General features: G+C 33.8%; 1 protein-coding gene and 1 pseudogene across 1 annotated transcript; both read left to right on the forward strand.

Annotated features, from left to right (window-relative positions):
- Positions 1–9,444: 9,444 nt before the first annotated feature.
- LOC148580284 (uncharacterized) lies at positions 9,445–11,693 on the forward strand (annotated as a pseudogene).
- Positions 11,694–13,366: 1,673 nt separating this feature from the next.
- On the forward strand, positions 13,367–16,979 carry LOC148580285 (uncharacterized). The gene is made up of 4 exons (XM_088487042.1): positions 13,367–13,605; positions 13,694–13,820; positions 16,539–16,646; positions 16,743–16,979. Exons 1-4 carry the CDS (start codon positions 13,367–13,369, stop codon positions 16,977–16,979), a joined length of 711 nt encoding a protein of 236 aa, XP_088343168.1.
- The last annotated feature ends 255 nt before the right edge of the window (positions 16,980–17,234 follow it).

Here is a 17,234-nt window from a genome sequence, read left to right on the forward strand (position 1 = left end):
CTATTTGGCTATGACATCACATTGTCGGTTCAACTACCAACTCGACACATCGTCATGGAGACGTCGCCTTTCGGTCTCAGAATGGGAACCCCCAAGATATAGTGCCTGCACACTCTTGTGATTCCAAAAGGATGTGAGTGGGATACTTTTGTTATGGACCTCACATCTCAACATATGCGGGATAAACCAACCATCCTTGCCAGGCGTATAGCGTCTCAATAATCTCAATATAAAAAAGCATTAAAATGATTTTCAAAAATCATTTTCAGTACTCAGTCCACTCCAAGTTCTAGACTCATCTCAAAGCATCATCAAATCCACAACTCCACAATTTCATCATACTAGTCGTCTTTATAGTAACCTATCAATTAACTCAACTAATCCTCCCCTAGTACACCAGAATCCTAAGTCTCCGTTTTCTAAATTCACATAGAAATTTACTAAAATAATTCACTAACTTATCTTTGGCAATATTAAAGCCTAAATATTAGGCAATACTCCTAAGTAGCCTTTGAAGGGATTTTAGAAAGTAGGAGAACCTTTGAAAATAGAGAAAAATCATGTTTCAGCAAAATAGTAGTCTCGCGTACGCAAGCCCCTACCTTGCTTACGCATGATGTTAACAAAGGGTGGTCGCGTAAGTAACCCCCTACTCGCATATGTGAGCTGCCCAACCCGAATGGGTTGCTTGCATCGCATTTTAAAGTTCACGTATGCAATGGTTCATTTTTGAATAGCTCGCATACGCATGCAGTGCCTCGCGTACGCGAGATACCCAACGCGAACGTTTTAGTCGCGTATGCAAGGGTCAAAAGTATGCTAGTTCGTGTACAAATGTAGTGCCTGGCGTACCCAAGATGCCCAACCCGAATGGGTTAGTCGCGTTGCGTGCACCATGTCACGTACACAACTCTCACCAGACTCAGAAAAATTTCAAACTTGCCGAATTCAGTTTTTGGCATCAAACTTTAAACAGTCATAACTTCTTCTACAGAGATCTTTTTTCATCAAACTTTATATCAATTTAAAGATCTTTAAATCAAATTTTATTTAAAACAAATTTCAACAAATTTCAAAAATTGAGGCTCAAGTTCTGATCCGTCAAAGTTCACCAAAAATTTGTTTTTACCCAAAAAGTTAACAAGGTTCTCAACATCTAAACCACATCAAACTTTAATTCACATCAGAACTTACCCTTTTTGTGTCTCAATTCACCAATCTTACCAAATTTCTACTCACATCACATAATCCTCAACCCCAATGATCAATTTATCTTACTAAAACCATTTCACAACCAACACATTCATCAACCATCTTTCTATCACTACCAATCATCACAATTAACCTCATTCCACCTTAATATCAATCTTCAACACCATTTATCAACATCAACCACATAATTCATCAAATCATCATACATTATCATTCAACAAGTTCAACAACCAATTCAATCCAAACCTATCCTATGGTTCACTAGCCTAAGTGTCCAGAAATATTATATATTACATAGAGGAAACCGAAACCATACATTGGCCGATTCCCAATATGTGATATACACTAAATTGAATCCACACCAAGCTTCCACAAGCTTTCTAAACTCAAACGAGCCACCAATAAACTCCAACAAGCATCAACAATCAATATTCCAAGCTATACACATTAATGCATCACAAATCAATATCTAAGGTTCCTAAATTTACAATTTCACAAGGGATAAGAGCAATCTTACCTTACCCAATAGTTTTGGGAGCAAAACACAATAGCATCCAAGTGTTAGAGTGTACCTAAACACCCAAAACACAAAAATCCACTCAAAACACAAGCCTAAAAATTCAAATTTCTTAGGCCAGGGGAAAAGGAGAGAAAATTTCAAAATTTTACCTACACAAGTTAGATAGAACTAACGGGCTTAGCAAGAGCTTCGCCTAACCGCTGATGGCACGGGAATTGAACAACCATAGCTCGAGTTATGGCCACCGGAAGTAGTATGTGAATAGTGTTTTTCTCTCTTCTCCTCTCTTCTCACTTGCAGCTGCTATAGCTGTGTTTGATGATGAATGAGGCTGAATGGCCTTCATAATGAACTTATATCTGTTGGGCTTGGGCCCAACTTGGGTTCGGTCCAATTCGTTAGAGTTTTTGGCCTGTTTGGCCTAACTTTTGGCCAAACCTTTAAAATTAGTGCCCGGTTTTCAATTCTAAATGTTTTCCTAAAGTTTTTTTTACTGTTTTTATTGTTCTCGCATAGTACTGGACAGATTTAAGCCGGTACTGCCGGTTAATTTACCGGTACCCATTTTTACGTAATTTTCTGAAGAAAATTACATTTTTCAACTCAAAAAAATCTATTGAGTCCAAATATCATATTTAAATTTTCTAATTAACATTCTAAATTTTTGGAACCTATTTTGGGTAATTAATTTATTATTATTTTACGTTAATTAATCGATAATTATTTCCGGTTCTTACTTTCTCCCCACCAAATAAAACATTTTGTCCTCAAAATTTGGTTTACTCATCATCACCATTAAAAATTCCCTCAAGTTAAACCTACCTCTCACTATTCATCTTTCCATTCCTCTACGTCAACACAATTTCTAATTTACATCCTTCATTCTTATTTATAATGCCATATCTTAACTAAATTCAAGCCTATGATGTACTCATCCTTCTCACTCTTAGCTCCCTTTAGTCAACCTCAATACTATATCAGCATTTCAATTCAATATGCACCAAATCCTTCTCACTCTTAGAAGACGAATACATAAATTAACAAAAAATTTAAATTGGTACCAATTAAATTTGAATAGAAAAAAGACTAACACTTGAATTATTTGCAAATTAAATGGTTCACAGATAAAAGAGTAACACATAAATTAATACAAAAATTAAATTCGTAATAGTCAAATTTTAACAGATAAATCACTAGCATCTAAATTATTTATAAATTAAATACTTAACACATAAAAGAGTAACACATCAATTAACAAAAAAATTAATTTAGTACTAATAAAAATTTAACAGAAAAATGACTAATACCTAGATTATTTATAAAGTAAATAATTCACAAAAAAAAAGATGAATAGATAAATTAACAAAAAAAAATTAATTGATACCAATCAAATTTTAACAGAAAAAAGACTAACACTTTAATTATTTCTAAATTGAATAATTCAAAGATAAAAGTGTAACACATAAAATTACCAAAAAAATTAAATTCGTACTAATCAAATTTTAATAGATAAATTACTAACACCTAAAATATTTATAAATTAAATACTTCACAGATAAAAGAGTAACACATCAATTAACTAAAAAAATTAATTTGGTACTAATCAAATTTTAACATACAAATCATTGACACCTAAATTATTTATATACTAAATAATTTAAAGATAAAATACTAACACATAAATTAGTAAAAAAATTAAATTGGTACTAATCAAATTTTAGGAGATAAATCAGTAACATCTTCAAATTATTTATAAAAATACCCTAACCACACATCAAAGTGACATAAGATATGAACTAAACAATAAACAACTAACATATAAAGAGAACAACGTATAAGCAACTAATTTTTTCATCAATGCTTTCAGCCACATGAGCAACGCCGTTCAATTGATACAAGTGATTTTGTTCTTCTCAGACTCCACCCCGTCAGAGTATCGCTGTCAAGTGATTATCTCCCAAATCCTCTGAAATCCAAAAATTCAAACATTCCAAAATGCAATCCATCACTGTCTATCACAGTTTATGTAAATTTCATCTCCTTTGTAAACTGCAGCAGGAATTTTGCAATTTATGGACAATCTTTTCGTCTTCGTAAACTACAACAAAAAACTCGCAGTTTCTGTAAAGATGCTAAACCATAATTAACAGTTATAATTTATATAAATTTTAAATAAGATACACATGTAATGAATCTTAAATTGTTGTATTTACATAAATATAAATTCTAATTGTTTTATTTAGATAAATTGCTCTTAATTTGATACCTGAAAATCCAAGTGGCAATGATATCCTCTGCTATCTAGGTGCCTTTTGACTTTAGTGGGGCCTGTGGACGTGTAACGACTTCAACCTGAAATAAAAGCCTAATACACTCAAGTAGTGTAAGCATAGGGATTAGAGCTTATCATCTCTACTCTTAATTAGGACAACCATAATTGTTAGTCATATAAATTTCATGTTCCAAATGTCAAGTTTTATGTGTAAAAGATTCGCATTCTACGATAGAAGATTATTCGAATTTAGAAAAAAATCAAAAAACAAATTCGAGAATCACATGTTGTGCTGAATTTTAATATGGGCACTCTTTTTGTTATTTGAAGGAAGAGCTGCAATTGGCACTATTGAAGACCCCATTTGGCAAGAATCTTTACCTTGATAGGGTAATTCATCTCTAATGTCGTTTTCATTTTTCTTTACTTCTTCCAATCCCCCTTTCTCTTAAATATGATTTCTTGCTCTTAGTCTTATCCCTATTTGTTTTATTAAATGGAAGGAAAATTTAAGTTGCATGGAAAACATCTTTCCAGGAATAAGATTTTTCACAAGTATTTTATTGAATAAAAATGGTGAATGTATTTTTTCACCATATGATGATGTTTTATAGTTCACAAAAGTCACTTCTATATCACTTCCGAACTGATACTTTTTGACAATGTAATCCTTAAACTAAAACGATAATTTGAAATCCTTTCGCCACTTTGTATCTGAGAAAAACTTTTTGAAAGATGTGTTTTCTTTTCTTTTCTTTTCTTTTCTGAGTTTTTATATTTGACTTGTCTAATCTGGGCCCTTTTGAGTTATGACCTTTCTTAGGTGTGTGATCTCTTTGATAAGAAAAGAAACGGTGTTATAGAATTTGAGTAATTTATGCATGCTCTCAGTATCTTTCATCCATATGCTTCTTTAGAAAAGAAAATTGATTGTAAGACTCTTCAGTAAGGATTTTTAAGACGTACTCCTCATACCTCCAATTCTAATTCCATTCTTATTTATGGAAAGTTGACCTCTTTTGTTGTTTGTTGCTGCGGCTACCGAAGGTGGCGAAAATGGAGACGTCGAAGGAAACAATCCATAAGGGTTATGAAAATTACTCGGGGTGACAACATTTTGTATTATTTAAAGAATTTCATTTTTGTTGTTAGTTGCTAGAGGACAAGCATAGAATTCATTATATATAATGTGATTTGCAATTTTAAACTCTTGAATTCCTTCCATTCTTTTATCCATATAAAAAGAGTGCCCTAATATTTTCTTTCTCGGTGGGACTAATATATGGAGATGATGCATTGGCCATTTGATTATTTCTATGCTTTCATGCTCAGGTAGCTTGTTGAGAAATCAGAGTTTTAAACTCAAGATTTATTTTGTATTTGAGTATTAATGTATAAAACAATTATAGAAAAAAATATATATGTCACTAATTACTGTTTGATTTGTCTTGTAATAAAAATTGTATACTAAAAAGGACTGAATATTTATATTGTGCAGTGATAAAGGTAAAGCCAGCAAAAGGATTTTTTTTTTTAATTTGATAAGGCTATCGCCACGCTTTAAAAGCGTGGCTGTATCTCTCTATCACCACGCTTTTCAAGCGTGGCCGTATCTCTTGCTATCGCCACACTTTAAAGTGTGGCCGTATTTCTCGCTATTGCCACGCTTTAAAAGCGTGGCTGTATCTCTCGCTATCGCCACGCTTTAAAAGCCTGGCCGTATCTCACTATCGCCACGCTTTAAAAGCATTGCTGTATCTCTCACATATGGCCACGCTTTTTTAGCGTAGCAATCTATAAAAACCTGACAAAAAATAAAGCGTGGCGATAGAGCAACTGCCACGCTAGCAGATGTGACGCTTTCAAAAGCGTTCCGGTAGCTCAAAAAGCGTGACGAAAATCTATCACCACGCTTTTTTCAGCTTTTCGCCACGCTTTAAAAACGTGGGAATAGAGCTATTTTCTTGTAGTGTATATAGATTAAAATTATATAAAAAAAGTATAAATTCTTTTTGTAGTTTTTTTAATTATTTTTTTATTGTTTAAAATGTGGGTCCTAACTTTTTCAATCTCTTTTTTATTCCATAAAAAATAAAAATCTGTAAACTTATATATTTACTGTATAATTCACCTTTTAATATATGGTATACGTTATACTTGCAAAAGTTGTCCAGAAATTATAAAAAAAATCAATCACAAAATTAGATATTATCATTGATTTTCTCATTGATTCTATCTCATATTTGTGCTTGCAAGCAGTCTTGTTTATTTTAAGATTGCTAAAATGCATTTATTGACATTTATCTCCAATTCTTAGACGGAACACACTACTAGAAAAAACTTTTTTTTTACGCTAAAAATCGACGGTTATTTCTGCCGTCGATATTAATCGACGGCTTGCTGTCGATATTGCTAGAAAAAAATACTTAAAAATAAAATATTAAAATTGACAGCCAAGTCGTCGATAATGTTATGATACATAAGATTATCGTCACATTATCGATGAACTTGGGGCTAAAAATAATTTTATTTTAAAATCGATGAAAACGGCGTCAATTTTATTAATTAAAATATCGACAACAGTTACCATCGATAAATTTTAATGGGTCTAGATCGTTTTCTAAAACCAAATAAACGGTATAGATTTAATATATAAAATAGACGCATAGAGTGTCGATTGTTTTTAATTTAAAATCGACAAATGTGCCGTCGATTTTTATCATTAAAAAACACTTACCCCATCCACTTCCTGCGTTTAGAGAATTCAGAAAAACAATTCCTTTTTACCCCAAATTCCCCATTTCAGCACCAACCCGCGTCATTCTCCGGTGCCGTCGCCGCTCTGTCACGGTTGCTTCGCCGACGCTCCTCAACACACACTCTCTCTCAACCATAAACCCTACTCCGACGCCTTACTCAAACCAAGGGTTTTCAGCGAGGTAGAACTCCAACGAGGGTCAGTTTCCATTGTTTTTTCTTTGTTTAGGGTTTATTCATAAGTTATTCGATTCAACATGCATTTGATAAGAATTGAATGTTGTCAAGGATGATAGGTAGGAGCACGTAATTTGAAAACAGTTACCATCGCTGGTTCCGAAGTTCCCTTCGCCATTGTCGCTGGTTCTACTTACCATCGCTGCTAGCTCGTGCTTATCCAATGGCCTGGTGAGGGTGAGTTACCTGCTCCGCTGCTTGTGTTTGGATTCTTCCCTACTCCCCTAGTCCCCTACTTAGCTAATTAATTTGTTGATTTGGGGTTTCATATTTTAGATAATTAGTTTGTTGATTGGTTTTTAATGGATGATTTAGTAATTAGGTTTTAAATTTAGATTTTTAATTTAGTTTGTTTATTGATTGACAAAACATATGGAGGGAGGGAATTCGTAATGCTGAACTGAACACCCAATAATTGTTGCAGTTATCTCAGTTGTTGATATTTTGCTAAAAATGTGCTAGAGAGCATGAACTACAAATTCTGTGTGTAGATCTACATTTAGGATCTATATTTGTCTAATTATAATACAGTTTTTTTAATTGAAAAAGATAAACAGGAACAACAAGAAATGTTACTTCTATGAACAGATCTGGCAATAAAATATTATTTCACATGCTTCCTTTTCCTTACAAAAGAATGAAAGAGTTGAATATATAGGAATTTAAGATTTTGACCCAAAAACCAGCATGCACATTTAGATCCACTAGTAAATACTCAACCCCCCCCGGTGCAGTTCTATTATCCATTTTGTCATTAGTACTATTTGCATTACTAAATCATGTGTTGTTTTGGAAAATATATAAATCTAAACAACTCAGGTTGTTGAGCTTATTGCCATTAGAAATAGTTAATGATAGAAAATGGGAAACTATTTTTATATAGTTTTTTAGGTGTCTTGTTACTAGATCCTGCCATTTTATCATTAAATTATTTCTTCTTTATAAACCCTATTTAGAGCCATAGTCCTTGCCATGAATCAACATTAAATTATTTCTTCTTTATAAACCCTGTTCAATAGACAAGTTGTTCAGTGCTGGAAATTTTATTTCTTTAGTTCCTGGATAGAAACTCTTGAATTTTTGGTAGTCTCAAAAATTTGATGGTTGCCAGTTTTGAAAAGTCAAAAAATTGTTCAGCACTGTTGTTGGCATTTTCTTCTTTGATGGCTAGAATTTCCCTCAATCGAGAGCAATCCGAGACCACAAGCTCTTCAAGATTTTTTTCAAGTGTTTTGGCGACAGGAACAGAAAATATGTTTTCCAACCTTTTACAATCTTGAATCCATATCTTATGCAAATTGTTTTACTTAAGTATCCCTTCAAGCTGGTTTTTCTTCATGTTGAACATGTGCTCTAATTTTGGTTTTTCTTAGAAGCTAATGGCTTATTTTCCCAAGCGAGGTCAAATATAGCTTTCATTGACTTGCAATTTGTAACCAACAGTTTATCTTTATCTTTATGCTTTATTAGTACTGTTCTTAATTTAATCTTTATATTATAATTAATTTTCCAAGGGCTTTGTAATAATAAGTTTATTATAATTAATCTTTATATTAATCTTTGTAATATAAATTCTTCACTTTCTTCGAATATCACTAAATGACTAGATGCTTTCCAGTTTCCATTATTCATATTTTTTTCATGTATCCTATCCCAATCTATCAATGTCCAATAAGACCAAATCAAGGTCTAATAAGTAGTTTTCTTCTAATGTCAGATTTAGATATATATGGGAAAAAAGTAGAATAAATAATCAAAATAAATGAGAATATAACCTTAGCTTGACTGACCAAGCATTTTGCCCATGAATTGACGTTAATAAGATATATGTTTGTTTGCTGTGTTTCTTCCACTTTACATATTTTTTGTTTTAAGAATACTAAATCAGATCCATTTCTATTCATAAGAAGAACAACTGACTTGATCATTTTTCTATTAGCCTATGCGGATTACATTTTGATTACAGGTAGACTGAACTTACTTACACATGAAAAATATGTTGTATACCTATTAACTAAAACGAATATGTTGTAGGAAAATCCTATTCCAACACCAATGGTTTCTTCTACAAAATTGACAAAATTCATAACCGAAAGGAGTTGAAGAAGAGATTGAGCAACAGATTCCATTTACACTATCACAAGTATTGGTAGAGCTTAAGACTTCCAGAAAAGCTATTCAAGGTTTAACCTTCTACTTTTTTATTTTTTTATTATCTCTGTTAAACTATTGAGTTTTAATTTATCTTCATCTTTATTATCTCTATTAAATTATTATGCATGCTTATCTATACTTATTTATATGTGCTTGTTTGTGTAAACCATTCATGGTGAAAGTATAAATTATATTCATGATAAGACTTTTATTTGTTGTGGTTTTTTGTTGAACAAAAAATTAAAAAGTGAATATTATCCCTTTGATATGTAGGAAATTAAATTCATTAATAATGAAAAACCATAACCGAAGTTGTATGTATGATAGAATGTATGATCAGAGGCAGGTCTTAAACCCAGTTTTATTAAAGGGGTAAATGTGGATGCATGTACTAGAACTGATGAATTTCTCAGAGGAGGTTTAATTAGGTGTCCATATGCTAGATGTCAATGTGGGACGTTTAAACAGTTGATCGACATTAAGAATGATCTATATACTCATGGGTTTAAACCTAATTGTTGGGTTTGGACAGAGCATGGGGAAGAGATACCCATAGAGAATCAGATTAAGATAGATGAAGATATTGAAAGTAGCTCTGCATTAGGTGGTGTTACATGGGAAGAAAATTTTGATTGTTATCATGAGATGGTTGTTGATGCTTTGTAACCTGAGTTTCACATGTACATGCAACCAACAGTGGAGGAACCAAATCGAGATGCTAAGAGATTTTATGACCTCTTAGATTCAGTTAGTAAACCCTTGTGGGAAAATGGTATCCATTCACAATTGTCACTTGCTAGTAGGATGCTGAGTATAAAATCAGAGGGAAACCAATCCCAAGGATCTTTTGATCAGTGGGCAACTTTGTTTAGAGAAATGCAAATAACTCCAAATGAAATTCCTGCTAATTACTATGAAGCTAAGAAAATTGTTTCCCAGCTTGGGTTTAAGGAGGTTAAGATAGATTGTTGTGTCAATGGTTGTATGATATATTACAAAGAGGTCCAAGATCTTAGACAATGTAAATCTTTTGGGGAGCAGAGATTTAAGCCTAGGAAGGGAAAAAATAAAGAGGTGCCATATAAAAGAATGTATTATTTGCCATTGATTCCAAGGCTACAAAGATTATATGCATCAATGAGTACTGCCCCTCATATGTTGTGGCATCACCAAAATCGCAGAAACGACGACGTGATGACACATCCTTCCCATGGTGAAGCATGGAAACATTTTGATACCAAGCATCCTCATTTTGCAAGCGAACCGCGTAATGTTAGACTTGGAATTTGTTCTGATAGGTTTTCTCCTAATGTTCATTTTAGCACACCGTACTCTTGTTGGCCTGTTATAGTTACCCCTTATAACCTTCCACCTCATATGTGTATGAAAAACCACTTTTTGTTCCTAACGTGCATCATACTCGGAAAAGAAAATCCCAAAGCAAAAATTGATGTTTATCTTCAACCATTGATAGATGAACTTAAAGAGTTATGGGATGAAGGCGTCCTAACATACGATATTCATAGCAAGAGGAATTTTCAGTTAAAGGCTGCATTAATGTGGACAATTAATGATTTTCCTACTTATGGAATGTTGTCTGGTTGGAGTACGGGGGGAAGATTAGCATGTCCAGTATGCATGGAGGATACCAAGGCCTTTTAGTTAGATTATGGCGAAAAGAATTCGTGGTTTGACTGTCATAGAAGATATTTACCTTAATGTCATCCTTATAGGCGTAATAAAGTTGGTTTTAAGAAAAATGTTGAGGAGGATGAAGAACCTCCTATTAGGCTTAGTGGCGAACAGGTCTGGGAAAGAGTTAGACACTATCCTAAAATAGTTGACACAGGAGGACAAGTGAGATTGAGCAGATATGGGGTGGAACACAATTGGACCAAAAGGAGTATATTTTGGCATCTCCCATATTGAAAAGATCATTTGGTTCGTCATTGTTTAGATCTAATGCATATTAAGAAGAATGTTTTTGATAACATAATGAATACCGTTATGGATTCTGAAAGAACAAAAGACAATGAAAAGGCAAGGTTAGACATGGCTGTGCTTTGTAAGCAACCATATTTGAATTTGGTGCAGGTACGCGAAGGTCATTGGGCAAAGCCTAAGGGCAACTATGTCTTGACACTCCAACAACGAAAAAATGTTTGTAAATGGGTACAAGAGTTGAAAATGCCAGATGGATATGTTTTAAATTTACAAAGTTGTGTCGATGTCAATGGAGGCAAATTGTTTGGGATGAAAACTCATGATTGTCATGTATTTATGGAGTGTTTACTTCTGTTAGCCTTCAAAAAGTTGCCAGACCACGTGTGGAAACCATTGACCGAAATAAGTCAATATTTTAGGGACCTTTGTTCATCTACTCTTCGGGTTAGCGATCTTGTACAAATGGAAGCTAATATTCCTATTATTTTATGCAAGTTAGAAAGAATTTTTCCACCTGCCTTTTTTGACATAATGGAGCATCTACCAATTCACTTGGCATATGAGGCACGTGTTTGTGGACCAGCTCAGTATAGGTAGATGTATCCATTTGAGCGTGAAATAGGCACGTATAAGAGATCAGTGAAGAATCGGGCTAGAGTAGAGGGTTCAATTTGTCAAGCATACCAAGCTAGAGAGACATCAAGTTATTGTTCTTATTACTTTGAGCCACATGTAATGTCTAAGAGAACAAGGCCGAATCGGAATGATGATGGTGGTGAAAGTTCATCTGAGCCTACCCTTTCTATTTTTTATCAACCGAGTGTTCCTGGGGGAGCCAACAAAGATAGATGGTTAACTAGTATGGAAATGAAAGCCGCTCACTTACATATCTTGTTGAATTGTCCTGAAGTTGATACATTTAGAAGTCAATACGAGCAGATCCCTGGGAGCAATAATTCTTTAACCAACTTTCCATCATGGTTCCATGAGCATGTAAGTTATTACATTTTTCTAAATATTGTTTTTCTAAATATGCCAAAGTAAATATTTTTTTCTAAATACTATATTTTGTTTGACAAAATCAGGTAAAAAATCCCAGTAATGGCATAACTTGTCCTCATTTATTGAATTTAGCATTCAGTCCAAAAAATAGGGCCACGAGTGTTGGTATGTTCAAGGTCAACGGGTATAGATTTCATACTCCTGAGCATGCATGTGGAAAGAAGACAGATAATACAGGCATATATGTTAAAGGTGATGGAGGGAATGATACATCTGACTAGTACAGCACTCTTAAAGAGATTTTGATTGTTGAGTATCCAAGTCTTGTTAGTTTGAGAGTCACCTTGTTTTATTTTGAGTGGTATGACCCTACCAGGCCTCGGGGAACGCGTAGACACAAAGACTACAAAATAATTGAAGTATTACCCACTAGGAGATATGGGGGTTACGATCCATTCATCCTTGCGCAAAAAGCTAGACAAGTGTATTACATGCCATATCCACAAGGCTGTAAGTCTAATTGGAAGGTTGTGATTACATGTAAACCACGAAAAATAATGAAGGAGGCACAAAATGAATCTGAAACCGAGATGTATCACAATGATGAGCCTCCACATGCTAGGATCATTTCAGAAACCGAGTTTCCACCATCATTAGCATCTACATCAGGAGATGTTGATATGATACAACTTCAAGTAGCTGACCTCCAGGTTCCTAATGTAAATAATGAGGAGGACGATGACATTGAGAACTATGATGACGATGATGCTTACATTGATGATGATGGAAGTTCAGAATTCTCGGATTGAGGTTTTAGTTGTAAATTCTTAGTTTGCAAATTTGTTAATTTGTTAAAAGTAGGGAAATAAATACAATTTTTATTCTTTACCCAATTTTACTTTTTTTTTATTAAAGAAAAATCTGCTTTTGCTATATTCTTTCACTTTTTCGACAGTTTAAAATTTGTTAATTTGTTAATTCATATATCTTGTATTAGTTATGTTATGGACAATAACTTGCTCATTTTAATGTGTACAGGATATGGTTGGTAGAGACGGAGATCGCGGTCGTGGTCGTTGTCGTGGCCATGGCCGTGGCCGTGGCCGAGGCCGAAAGGGGAGGCCTAGGCTTTCTACTGGTCAGCCCCTTGACTTGCATGCGGATCCATACTCTCTCGTTAGGTCATCATCTGACATGACTGCTCCGACGAATGGGAGACCGCCACCTTTTGCTACTACTACCCCTCCTGTCAGGAGCCTTAGATACACATGATGCCTACTCCGGGTGTGCCAAGATCATGCACTCAACAAGCCACTGAACCTTCCAACACTGTCTCACATGGTGTGCAGAGTAATCCAGCTATTGTAGCTCCCAGTCGAGTAGGATCTTGTGGGGAAAGACAAACCACATCTAATAGTACCCAAGATGTTCAGGGTCAAGGAACATCCACTGCCACTAGTCACTCTAGCACAAGTGCTCCTAAGCTTAGATATGATAGTGCAAAATGGTTTGTTATATGCTTTAAATTTTATGAATAGCATGTCTCATTTTTACTAAGTAATATGTCGTTATCGTTTTTTTGGTTTTTGATGTAGTTGGCACCCACCTAAGCCTGGATTGAAGCGTATTTCTCAGGTTTTTAAGGAAAACTACAACAAGCCTTGGCTAAGTTTTGATGAGGCAGATGATGATATTCGAAAAATATGGTGGACTAAGTGGAGGGTAAATTTTATCCACCTTGTTTTACGTATTTTACAATATTATATCTCATAGTATATTATACTATCTCCTTATGTTCTATCAAAATTTCTGCACCAACGAAATTATTTTTGGGCTCAAAATATTCTGGTTATTTTTTGTCCTCCCAACATTAGTTAAATATAGAGGAGTGTATATACTATATGTCCTTCCAACCTTTTTATTCTTCATACAAATTCTGCAGCATTTGTTTCATGCAGTGAAAGCTACTCCAAAAATCTCTATAAGCTTGAGACATGATAAATAGGATAAGTGTTATTTATGTAAGATAGTGATCTTGGAACCAATTAATTATGGAGTTTATACTTACATTCAATGCACCTACTTTTAAATATGTTCAAATTTGAAGGTGACGTTAGCTCACATATGTCAAAGATAAAATCATAAACCATGCCACTCGTCTAAAAGAACCACTTTCTCTAATATAGCTCTTTAATCCTTGCTCTGTTTTTATGTTGATGGTTGTTATGTTGTTCTTGCTACTGGTTTGTTGCTCTGTTGCTGACTTGTGTTCTTGAGATCTTGGCTTCCTTCCGTGGTTGCTAACTTGCTGGGTTTTATTTTTATTTTTATTTTTTGTTGTAATGTTATTTTTTGCTAGAATTAGCTTTTAAGTATATAATTAATTCAATTGTTCTTATTATATTTTTTGTTTTACGTAATAGTGAGTAGAAAATTAGAAAGTTAATGTTTGTTCATAATTTTGGAGGAAGAGGAATTAATATACTATATGTACTGTACCTTCTGTTATTAACTTAATAATGATTTGACAGACAAGGGTAGTTTTAATCCTCCTTATAGGATTTGTTTTGAATGCATCCATGAATATTTAATTGCATTAAAGACGTCGAGTTTCTTCCTTTATAAAAGAATTCTGATATCTTTAGATTATTATTTTCAAGCAGGAAATTGCATGCTTAAGTTTTGTAATTAGTATTATTAATTCATCATATATTTTGGTTCCCTAAATGGAATTTACTTGTTAAACTCAGCATTCCTTGTTTTTTATTTGTCAACAAAATAAATTTGTATCTGTTTAGAGGCTAAATTTTATTCCAATAATTTTTTTAAAATAGAAATGCTTTGACATTATTGATACGGAAGAGGATGATATCTATCAAGCTTGGAGGTTTAGGGCTGCCAAGTGCTTGCGAGGTATGCTCCATGCCATTCGCAAAAAAGGTGCCTGTCCATATTGGATCCCACCAGAAGTTCTTGGTGAATTGATGAAACGTTGGGACACTGATGCCTATAAACAATTACAGTTGAGAAATGCAGCTGCCAGGAAATTGACTCGAGGTACTTCCCTTCACACTGTAGGAGGCACCACCTTTCCAGAAGCGAGGTTACGCTTGGTAAGTTGCTTATAGACAATCTTTACTATGATATTTGTTGTTCTGAAAGTTGTTTAATAGAAATGATCTTAAATGTCAATCAGTGAATGGTGACAGTTGCAAATGTTATGTTCCATGATACTAATAAACACACGTAACTGCTGAATGCCCATTACCATTTTCACACTTAGAATTTTATACAGATTCAAAATTTTATGTGCATTTTCAATATTTGTGAAGTTTTGATTGTCTATATGTGGCTTGAATAATGATAATAATTGATGAAAGCCATGCATGAACCTTTTCTCTACAAGTTATGGACAAATTTGGCTAGCTAAATCTATATTCAGACGAGGCAAGCATTCTGTTTATATATAACTGACACTTTTTTACCAACACAAGATACATACCTATATATATAAATAAATAAATTAGTATAATTTGTACTTATATTATACAAAATTTGAATATAAATTGATAAAATAAATAATATGTATTTGCATGCACTATACATAGAAAGGACACAGTAGATAGCCTACTTTATAATTCCTACTAATTATTAGATATTAGATTTAGAAAAAAATAAAAATAAATAAGTTTTTCCATCGTGTCGTTTACCTGGTAATTGGTAGATACTTTCAAATGATTGATGAAGATACTGATTAATTAGCTCAGTTTTTGTTTTTTAGTTATCAAAATATAAGTAAAGAATTTGTTCTTTAGTTCAGTTTTTGTTTAGGTACCAATTGTTATTCAAGCTATTCCCTTGCATTTTGATTGTTTTTTCTTCCCTTCCCTTTAGTTATCAAAACTTACATACATCTCCTGAAGTTGCATCGATTTTCTGATTTTCAATAATAGCTTTGTTTATGAACTTCACTGCAGTTCTTCTGGATTTTCATGAGATTTATCATTAGTAGTATGGTTCTGCATGAATTTCCTTGCTTATTTTATATCCAAATTCTCTGCATATGTAGATATGATTGAATTGGTTATTTGGTTATGCTTTGGTAAGCCTTAATCAATAGAGAGTGAAATCCGTTCTTAATAATGATCTTGATCTAGTTTCTTCTTGAATTGATGCAAACTGCTGAGTTTTATTTTCTGCTTAATTAATTTATTTTGACATAATAGAATTAACTTTGTTAGCACCTACATATGTTGCTCAACTTTATGAACATTTCCAACTAGTTTGTAATTTTCTTGTTAAATGAAATGAACTCTGGAACAAACATACTGAGTTTTTGAGTTTCTATATCCCTTTAGTTCATAAATTGCTTAGTACATGGTATCAATTGCTTAGTACAATACATCCCATATTTGTTGATAATTTGGTTACATTATGTAGAATCATTCGCTTGGAAGACCATCACGTATGGATGAGTTTTTTGAGCACACTCATACTCGCAAAGAGGATAGGACTCAATGGGTTGATGAACACTCCCGAAAGACAAAGGTAACTTACCTTTATTCATTGTAACTATTTTGTTATCTAATTGTTATGCATTATTGATACTTATAGTAGTTTATCATTCATTTTTTCTCATTGTAGGATATATTTCAAGAGCGTATGTTTCAGGCTGAGCAAGAGCGGCAGGCTGCTATAGAGGCTGGTGTAACTAATCCACCGCCTGTCTCTGAGAAAAGCATATGGATTGAGACAGTGGGTGGAAAAAAAAGAGGTAGGGTATATGGCATGGGTGAGGTAAGGGACTCTTCCATGGTGCGACCTCGAGTTGATGGGCCAACCACGACCACCAGCATTGATGTTTTAGATCTTAGGGAATGAATCACAATACTCAATAGAGAAGTTGAACAACATGCCGCTAAATATAGTGAGCTTGAAGACTACTACCAAAGGGAGAAAAGAGAGTGGCAACAGACTGTTGAATCCTTGCATGAGGATCTCAACACCAGTAACTCACAGATGGATCAATTTAGTCATCAGTTGAGCAGCTTGACTGAGTATGTGAGAGCCATGGGTCCTAGTAGTTCTGGATCACGTGTTCCCCCACCTCCTCCTTTTACTTTTCCAAGCTCTCAG

The sequence above is a fragment of the Arachis ipaensis genome, chromosome B10 (genome assembly GCF_059453495.1).
Source record: "Arachis ipaensis isolate K30076 ecotype BB chromosome B10, ASM5945349v1, whole genome shotgun sequence".
Taxonomy (NCBI): domain Eukaryota; kingdom Viridiplantae; phylum Streptophyta; class Magnoliopsida; order Fabales; family Fabaceae; genus Arachis; species Arachis ipaensis.